The sequence below is a fragment of the Palaemon carinicauda genome, chromosome 6, assembly GCF_036898095.1.
Source record: "Palaemon carinicauda isolate YSFRI2023 chromosome 6, ASM3689809v2, whole genome shotgun sequence".
NCBI classification, from domain to species: domain Eukaryota; kingdom Metazoa; phylum Arthropoda; class Malacostraca; order Decapoda; family Palaemonidae; genus Palaemon; species Palaemon carinicauda.
The window spans coordinates 59,973,424-59,982,592 of NC_090730.1; the positions used below are offsets into that span (position 1 = coordinate 59,973,424).

General features: G+C 35.1%; 1 protein-coding gene across 1 annotated transcript; it reads left to right on the plus strand.

The window, feature by feature from the left end:
• Nucleotides 1–2,326: 2,326 nt before the first annotated feature.
• On the plus strand, nt 2,327–5,644 carry LOC137643015 (piggyBac transposable element-derived protein 3-like). Its single transcript, XM_068375869.1, has 3 exons — nt 2,327–2,541; nt 3,308–3,394; nt 4,417–5,644. Exons 1-3 carry the CDS (start codon nt 2,327–2,329, stop codon nt 5,642–5,644), a joined length of 1,530 nt encoding a protein of 509 aa, XP_068231970.1.
• Nucleotides 5,645–9,169: the final 3,525 nt, after the last annotated feature.

Below are 9,169 nucleotides of genomic sequence, written 5' to 3' on the forward strand. Positions count from 1 at the left end.
ATATATATATATATATATATATATATATATATATATTTAAATAATTTTACGACCCATTCAATACTATTAACAGTAACAAGGAAGTAGAAGGTCAGCATGAAATAACTAAAGTGCTTCTAAAGTCCACTAACCCTTATTCCCTATTAATCATGAATCATTTGGTAGCTGTCTAAGTGAAAAACGTAAATATGGATACAGTGCATTTTTGTATGAATCGAAACAGTAACCAGTGACGTCTACCACATAACATCCTATTTATATTGAACTTTCTGCAAGAGCAGATAGGATAGAATTTTGGCAAGAAATTATTGTACCAATAACCACCCAAAAATTACCCTGAAACATCTGCCGGTAAATAAATTGTTCCTAGAATTTAATATAATTGTTTATTATGATGTTACCAAATAGAGCATATTATCCATATTTCATTAACCTTCTAATAATTGCAAGACGTTCTAAAACTGGTATGCCTTCTATTGTCAGTGTTTATTATTTTTCATAAAATATATTAACTCACTCGATAAATAATCAAATGTGTTCTGCTTATTCTAAGGTAATGAAAACATTTGTGTTCAAAATCTTACAGTTTCGGAAAATGCATTGAAATGGACTAGATTGAACCAAAATACTGACTTTCTGGAACTCCCCCTTCTTCAACTTGATAACTTTCATAGTAGAATTATTTCAGAAGTTCTGTCCGTGCAAGTTTGAATGTCCGCGTTTGCCTGTGTTGTGTAACAGATTTCAATCTGAAGGTTCTTTTCAGGTGACAGGAAAATCATTTAATAACTACAAGTTAACCATAAACTTTCATTATGTGTGAGCATAGCCTTTGTGTGGATAAGGAAAAAAATATAATTTGTTGATTTGAAGAAGTATATATAAGTAAATATGCCGAATGATGATAAGATGAGTAGATGAATTATGGATCATAAAATTATAAGGTAGCTGAGCGATACGTAAAGAAGAGATAAAACTATACATCATGTCTATCACACACGCTCGTGTACAGTAATGGAATTTGTATTTGTTGTATATTATCATCATCACTCTCCACTAGTACTGATAACCTGTCTATTCATGTATGTACTTAAATCCTTTTGTTTAACCATTTGTGCCGTTCTTACTCAGAGCTGCTTGTATTCATACTCATGCTGTGTCAAAAAGAAGTCTGTTGCAATTATGCCATCCCTTATTTATCACCTAACTGCTTGCTCACATATTGGTGACCAGCAAAGTGACCATCTCCCTCTGGCCTTTTCCTCTCACTGCCTATCTTATTGTTTGTTGATGCCGCCTACTGACACTGACTCTGATACCAACGGCACATCACTGAAACTACCGTCCTTCGAGAGCGGAGAAGCGCTTGCCTGGTTTCAGTGTGCTGAAGTCTAGTTTAAACATCAAGGGCGTGACTCAGTCAAGAACCAAAACAGATTAAGTTCTGGCTGCTATTCGCAAGGATACTTTCCTGGAAATATCCGATATGCTGTCCGAGCATGGAAACAGGCCAATAACATACTACGCCCTCAAATCTTACCTCCTGAAGCAGTACTCACCATCATCAGCCATCCTCATAGCGAAACTTTATTCAGCTTTCTCAAAAATCATTGGAGAACCAAAAAGCTTCTCTTGTTCTCAAGAAATTACCAATAACACTTGCCTACACCCTGCTGTAGATGACTCTCCTCTAGAAATAATTCTACTTCCCGCCGTTTGGGTACTACGCATACCCAAACCTGTACCTGCTGGTATCCCGGATGTGGATATTTTGCCTATGAAGGACCTGATGACCAAAGTCAACCCCATGGAGGACAGTTAGGATAATTCACCTGAAATAATAGTCAGGAAAAGACTATCTTTTCATGCAACCTTTATCAGTTTTATCTAACACATAAATGTCATACAAAATATAATCTATATTATTTAGAAAGGAAGTTGCTTCACAATATTATATAATTTTTGTTTTTTTATAATTCAGTTCTTGAACTAATATGAAAATGTTGACAAATAAAATTTCCTTTAGTGTAAGTGTGTACTTAATAGAAAATCTTTAATGTATTTGCAAAATAATATGTATCTACTATCATAAAAAGGAGCTATAACAAATTCATATCATAGTGCTGGGAACGACAATATGAAAAAAAAAAATTAATCACGAAGGGGAATTGTAATTACATCTGTCCTTGAAAGGGAAATATAATGTCCATTTCGTCAGGATTGGAGGCGTTGATGGAGGTCAGAAATGTGGTGAACCTTCCAGACCTCCTTCAACGACTCCACTGCTGATGAATTGGACAACTGTTCCACCTTGACTGAAGCCGACATGAATACGGTAGGATACAGACGCCCACCCCATGACGTGCTGGATCAGCAACAAAGCCGCCCATCACCCACATATACCAGACCTCTCTTATGTCCTAACCAACTACCTCTCCAGCCACTCACTGATGCCCAACAGCTGCAGTTAGGCTATTACTACTCCAAATTCAGAGCTGCTATGAAGAAGTGTGTAAATGGTTTTAAATGCCCAAAAAGCATGTAAGTAGGTCATCGCTTGTGGCAGTGGCCTCTTCTATCACGAACCTTTTCCTTTATCATCAAGAAGATATGGGTATGTAATTTTTGAATGAAACGTATGCTTGACGTTCTCTTCTGTCAAGGCCACATTCCAGGACACATCGTAGTCTGTCTAAGTCTCCCGACACCCATGATACACACCCACAGTTATGAATCCATCGCATTATTTGTTAGAAAGTTTCCTATTACTGATATCACATTGCAAATCCTATGTGCGGATATCTTATCACATTTTTACATCCTGGTCAATGTACCTCACCGACGGTTGGTCAACGCGGATTCGTACACCTTGATGCCTCTCCAACTCGCTCCTCAGACCTAGTTCTCTACATCAGCGCCCCCACGAAGGCCTACCCCAACCTCCTCACATTATACACCAAAGTTTTCAGCACAGAACTTCGTCAAACGCCCACAGTTCTTGCAAAACATGGTATTTACCACCATATCAATACGACGAACCCTCCAGTTTTTTCCAGATTCAGATGTCGAACACCGGATCATTTAGCAACTAAAAAAACGTTCGCTTTAATGGAAAAATGGGTATGGCCTCAAACTCGCGGTCGTCCAGAAGAAATATGGCTCTCTGCACCTATGTAGAGATTACAGGCGCCAGAAAATGTACCTTAATCATTATGTTGGAATTTTCTTGCCCTTCTTGCTTGGAATGGCTTGTATTTATACATATACTGTGTCAAATAAAGATTGTTGCAATTACCCTATGTCTCAGTTATATCCTAACTGCTCGCTCGTACAAAACTAACTTAGAAGAGTTTATGACTCAGAAGTGTCAAGAAGTAAAAAAGGAAGGCCATCGGTAATTTGAGAATATGATATGATAGATGCATTGGAAAATAATGATATTGATACCCTATAAGAGGACAAGTGAATACGAAATTGGTGTGAATATTGCAGTGTGTGTTGTGGAAGCTAAACAACCTAAGGTTTTCATTTCAAATTTATTGATTAATTAATAAATGAAGCAGACTTGTATTTCTTCGTTGTGTTGGATCTCAAGCATTTTTCCCCTATTAGTGAAGAGCATCAGAGGGTTTCACGCAAATAATTTCTTGAATCAATTCACTGGGTAAAGCTGGAAACCCCGTATGAAGGTCATGGTAATTCACCTGAAATAATTGTCAAGAAAAGAGTAGCATCTCTTGCAACATTAATCAGTTTTACCTAAGACACAAATCCTATGCGAAATATATTCTATATTATTACAATATTAAGGTACTTTAAAATGCTATGTTATTTTTGTTTTTTTACCTCAGTTCTTGAACCAAAATGTAAATGTTGACAAATAAAATTGTTTATACTTTAAGTGTAATATTGATAGATAATCTTTAACCCATTTCTGCTCTGTGGTACATATATGGCATATTAACAACATGATGCAATATTGCATCATACGTCGCTCTGGGCTACGTCAAGCCTGAGCAAGTGTATTGGGAATGCACACCAAACCTGCTACAACATGTTCATATGAGTACAGTCCCTCAAAGCTGCCAGTCTGTGCTCTGTTGTCACCTTGAAAAGAAGTGCTGCTGTTCTCTGCCCAAAACAATGGCTTCCAGAACAAAGTAAGTATATTTTGCACATTTCTTTGATAAATATGTTCTTTTGGTAATTGCATATGTTGAACAAGTAATAAACTGACCTCTCTATTCAACTTTCCTATTTGTCTAATCCATTCTTTTTTCTGCATATCATTTTATATTTGCTGTGCCATATATGGTTCGCTAAGCTAATGCAGGTACATTTTTTTCTGTGTACACATATTTTATGAATATCGAATTTGTAGCATATTCTAAATCCATTTCATGTCTCATATTTCAGTTCCCTGACTATTCATGACATTTTAGCTATATTAGAAGAAGACGATAATCATGCAAAAGTTTACATTGAGCCTACAGATACGGGCCTATTGACTGATGAAGACTCTGCTGATGAAGACGATAGTGGATTGATAGATAATTTGTCCGGCAGACAACTGACTGGCAATGCTGAAGCTGTTTTCCATGACGGACGACGTACAAATGAAGATAATTGTGAACCTCAACTGAGTGGTAATGATGAAGCTATTTCCCACGACGAACGTCGTACTGCTGAAGATGATGGTGCGGTTCATAGTTCTTCACCTATCAATAGCTATAAGACTCCCAAATGGAGTCTTGGCACATATCTCACACCTGGTGACTATATGTTTCCCGAGGCAAATTATGCAAAATATAGGGATTTTACTCCAAGTGAGCTTTGCGAACTATTTTTTGATGATGATATGTGGAATATGTTAGTGGATCACACAATTATTTATGCAACTCTCAAAGGTGAAACAGACTTCTTGGTAACCAAAGGTGAAATGAAAGTGTTCATTGGAATTTTGATAGTGTCTGGCATCGTTCCTATAGTTCCTATATCTTCTCGGAGGATGTTTTGGAGAAATTCATCTGTGACAAGAAATGAAGCTACCTATCAAGCAATGAGAAGAAGATTTGAAAAAGTCATGCAATTCCTTCATTTTTCTGATAATTTTAAATTAGATACAACTGACAAATATGCCAAAGTTCATCCACTCGTTAGACATCTAACAAAGAAATTTATTGAACATTTTCAACCCGTGAAGTCACTCTCTCATGATGAAGCAATGGTCGAATATTATGGTAAGCATAGGTGTAAACAGTGCATCAGAATGAAACCAATAAGATTTGGCTATAAAGTTTGGTGTCTAAATTCAGACAATGGTTATCTAGTCACCTTTGATCTTTATCAAGGGCGTACCTATGAAGGAAATGAAGTGAACGAGAAGGTATTTGGCAAATGTGCTGCTACTGTCTTGAAAAATATTGATTCCTTGTCACAAGATAAACGGTCACTTCCATATAATATATATTTTTATAATCTCTTCACTTCATTTCAACTTCTCACAGAACTGAAGGACAGAAATTATGATGCTACATGGACAATAAGAGCAAACAGGTGTAAACACTGTCCTCTGAAATCAGCTGATTCTATAAAAAAAACTAAAGAGACGAACGGCAGAGTTCGCTACAGACAAGGTGAATAAAATAATGGTATGTAGATGGCTGGATAATGCAGTCGTATCAGTGGCATCAACAGTCCATACAAACAATGTCTCAAGCAAAGTAAGAAGGTACTCATAGAGCGAGAAAAAGAATGTGGAAGTTGACTGCCCAAAGATAGTTCAAGAATATAATCAACATATGGGAGGAACTGATAGGCAGAACTTAAATGTAAACAAATATCGTATTGGTATTCGAGGGAAAAAGTGGTATTGGTGTATATTTACTTGGCTGGTTGATGTAACAGAACAAAATGCTTGGTTGTTGCATAAGAAGTCTGGCGGGGGCTTGTCACAGTTTGAATTCAAGGAACAGATCGCTCAGACATATCTTACTCGGTTTGGTACACCACCGAAGGGAGCTGGAGACCGCCATCCTGCTCAACAAATGGTGACAAAGGAGTGTTAGAAGATATTCGTTTCGATGGATTAGAACATTATCTTGAGGAAACACAAGATAACAAAAGAAGAAGATGTGCTGGGGAAGGATGTAAGAAAAGACCTTTCAGTCAGTGTAGCAAATGCAATGTAGGACTCTGCTTGGCATGTAATCATTCATTTCATACTAAATAATGATGATGTGTTCTAAGTATTTACATTCTGATCAATATTGTATTTTTTTACCTGTTAAATGCAAGGGAAACTTGAAGTTATATGTATTTCAACACAATTTGATTCTGAATAGGAATTTAGTAGCTCACTCTAAGGTTCAAATGTTTGTTTTAGTTTGGAAATTTTACAGAATTTAGCATCATCTTGCTAAAAATCTTAGAGGTTATGTATCATTGCTCATTTTAGATTTGTTATACCCTAAAATTGTAAATTAAATTATCAATTTCAAATAAATAAGTGTATTTCGGATAGAACCATTTTTTCTTCTTTCAACACAAAAAAAAATGTACTTGAATGTGCTCACTGGTACATATATGGCACATCGTATTCTAGAAGTATTATTGCAGAGAAATGTCAACCAAGACGTTTTCCTAATCATTTAGGAAGAACAAACACATAAAATGTTGAGTAAGATGTAATTGCCAAAAAAAAAAAAAAATAATAATAATAATAATTGGAGCTGAAATGGGTTAATATATTTGCGAAATAATGTGTCTACTATCCAAAAAGAGACCTAAAGTATACCAAATTCATATCATAGTGTTTGGAACGACGATGTAAAAAAGTGTTTTGAATCACGGAGGGGAGTTGTAATTACATTTGTTTTTGAAAGGGAAGTAGAATTTCCAAATGGTAATGCTATTATTTTATCATTCACTCTACAAAATTGAATTGCTACTCTTTATCGGGAAAATCACTTAGTTTGTTATATTTTTTTTTAACTCTACTATTGTCTTTTCTCCTACAAAGTTACAAATAATGGCTGAAGTATTATTATTATTATTATTATTATTATTATTATTATTATTATTATTATTATTATTATTATTATTATTATTATTATTATTATTATTAACTCCGTCAATGTTATATAACTGTGACGGTTTATTCATTTATATTCTTATTTGTGTGCGTTTCCATCTCACTATAGACAAATGAATTAAACCACTCAAAAGGATATTTACGACATTTTTACCATGGAACGATCTTAGGGCTTAGATGATCACATTAAGTTCTGAAGATGATCCGGATCCGGATTCTAGAATCCAGTTAGCATTTTCACCATTTTCAAGATAACCTCAAAACAAATTGACTTATTTTGAGGAAATCTACAGCACAGATAGATCTTAGGCCATGGACGTTTCCAAAAGTGTTTTAGATGATCCGGTTGCGGATCCGAATTTGTCTCTCTGCGCTCGGGATTATGTTAAAACTATGTGACGGATTTTGAGGAAATTTTCACCACATGTGGATCTTAGCTTATGGACAACCTTTTTAAAGTTTCGAGTTGATTCATATCCATATCCGGATTTTATATCTGGATTTGAATTTTCGCCATTGTCATATTTTGACACATATATATGAAACGTTGTTGCTTATTGGTGATGGAAATAAATGTAAGAATGTCTAGAGTTGTCCTTATAATTCAGTTCCTTATTAATCTAAAATTGTCGTCCACCCACTCAATCGGACATTATTATTATTATTATTGTTATTATTATTATTATTATTATTATTATTATTATTATTATTATTATTATTATTATTATTATTATTATTATTATTATTATTATTATTATTATTATTATTATTATTATAACATAAAAGGATGCTGACCTCAGTATCATTTATTTTTTAATTGGCTAGTAGCTGTGCTATGCTGGATATCAAGAAAGCAAGCAAAATTCATGAGAAAAATTTCTAAAATTTTATCGTAAAAATACAATCGAAATTAGGAAAGTTCTTTGTCCAGGAAATCTGTCTGCAAAGCATTTAACAAAAATATACTCTGCTACTCTTCCCATCTTCAGGATGGAAATTAATTTATTTTTACTGCTGGAGCCAGTTAGTTAACTTACTCGCTGGATTTTCATTGGTCCTGGCCCGGTGGAGTACATATCAGGTCTAGAACGGAGCTCTTTCTTTTTCCATTGGCTAATGCGTTTTCCAGGCAGGGGTCCATCTGCATCAGGCTACTGCTTCGCTCATGGTTGTTAAAGCTCGAAAAATTTTAGAACTAAGCAAACCTATGGGGCCACTCAAGGAGTGTCACTTCCAGGCAGGCTACTCACTGACTTTATTTATATTCATTGTTTTTGTTAGGTCGTTTTACAGTATTCATATGGTATGAAGAGACGAATTATAACTCATGTGTAATGTTGAGATTTGTTTTTTACTGCTGAATGCATAGGTCCCACAGGATCCATAGCCATCTGCTCCCTTTATCACTGTTAGTGATCTTAGTCCTATTGATTATTCCTTAACTCTGGATATTCTTGCATGTTGGAAGATAGTACATTTTGATACCACATTGATTTAAGTAGCAGGACAATCTTTTGGAAACTTGCATCGTCGTAATTCTTATGTAATGACAGTGACAACGACAGACTGGGTATTGCTAAGAATAGACAGAGTTGGATCACTTCAGAAAGTCCTGAACACACTAATTCTTATTATCATGAGTAAATAATTTTATTTTATTTCAGTGTTTTCTTTTACAGGAACGGCGTGTTTATTTACTATTTATTTGATAGTCTTTTCGTCTCCCTATTAATTGCGATGTATTATACCTTTGTAGGAAAGGTTGATCTTAGAAGTAGTAGTTTCACTGCTTTGCTCGGTCTCATACCATTTTTATATGGTGCATTGACCTCTCGGTTGACTTGCTTGTTCGAGTGACCATTATTCACATGAATCTGGTGATTATATCCAGCTCATTGTGTGTTTGTTTATAATAAAAAAAAAAAAAAAAACAATTATAGAGACCCTGATGAACATAAGCTTTAATGGTGTATGTTTTATATATTCAGGACACTCAATGTCACCATTGAAGGAAAGTACACGTCAGTAGGCTTCATGTATTCAATGGTATCAAAACCCTGCTCAACAGTATATGTT

What these genes read in the sequence shown, in the direction of transcription:
- LOC137643015 (XM_068375869.1), top strand. Translation starts at nt 2,327, where the DNA reads ATGAATACGGTAGGATACAGACGCCCACCCCATGACGTGCTGGATCAG. An exon ending in TTTAAATGCCCAAAAAGCAT is followed by an intron (nt 2,542 to 3,307) that starts GTAAGTAGGTCA and finishes CCTATGTCTCAG; the next exon opens with TTATATCCTAACTGCTCGCT. An exon ending in GTAAAAAAGGAAGGCCATCG is followed by an intron (nt 3,395 to 4,416) that starts GTAATTTGAGAA and finishes CTCATATTTCAG; the next exon opens with TTCCCTGACTATTCATGACA.